The sequence below is a fragment of the Penaeus monodon genome, chromosome 33 (genome assembly GCF_015228065.2).
Source record: "Penaeus monodon isolate SGIC_2016 chromosome 33, NSTDA_Pmon_1, whole genome shotgun sequence".
Lineage (NCBI taxonomy): Eukaryota > Metazoa > Arthropoda > Malacostraca > Decapoda > Penaeidae > Penaeus > Penaeus monodon.
The window spans coordinates 13,750,030-13,750,548 of record NC_051418.1 but is presented as its reverse complement, the minus strand read 5'-3'; the positions used below and the strand labels follow the sequence as shown (position 1 = coordinate 13,750,548).

The window sequence follows — 519 nt, the reverse complement described above, 5'->3', positions numbered from 1 at the left end:
ACTGTAGTCTCACCTTCCATGCCATGCACGTAGACATAATGGTCTGCTTCTATCCACATATCATGGGCTGAGGCAAGGTGGCCAGACAACTGGTTCTGTTTGATGATGAGAGCATGAATACTGACAGGTACAGGAACTGTCTGAATTGGCCCATGGGGAGGCTGTGGATGAGGTGGGGTGTGGCCTACAGGAGCAGCTCCACTCTTTTGTCTTGTACCCTCTGTACTTGTTGTGTAGCCTGAGGACTGTGAACCTTCTGATCCTACTGAACCAGCAGGTGAGGGTGTCTGTGACAAGTGAGACGGAGATCCTGTTGCCCGTTGGCTGCCCCAGTTTGTGCTGTTTCCATTTCCATTGTTACCATGCCCATCCACTCCTCCAGCCCTTGCAGCAGCAGTCTGTTTACAATAAAAATTATAAGGATACAAGAATCTCAAAAGAACACGTTAATAAAAGGCAGTTTCTTTACCAATATATATACCAATATGTGAGTGTGTGTGCAAGCGTGTATGTTCTGCA

General features: G+C 47.2%; 1 protein-coding gene across 1 annotated transcript in view; it reads right to left on the bottom strand.

Annotated features, from left to right (window-relative positions):
• The window catches only part of LOC119594054 (AF4/FMR2 family member 4-like), a gene marked incomplete in the record, with an annotated part of 85,679 nt that overhangs the window by 5,731 nt on the left and 79,429 nt on the right, over positions 1-519 (bottom strand). Inside the window, 1 exon segment of the mRNA XM_037943090.1 lies at positions 14-398. Coding sequence (XP_037799018.1) covers positions 14-398 — 385 coding nt within the window.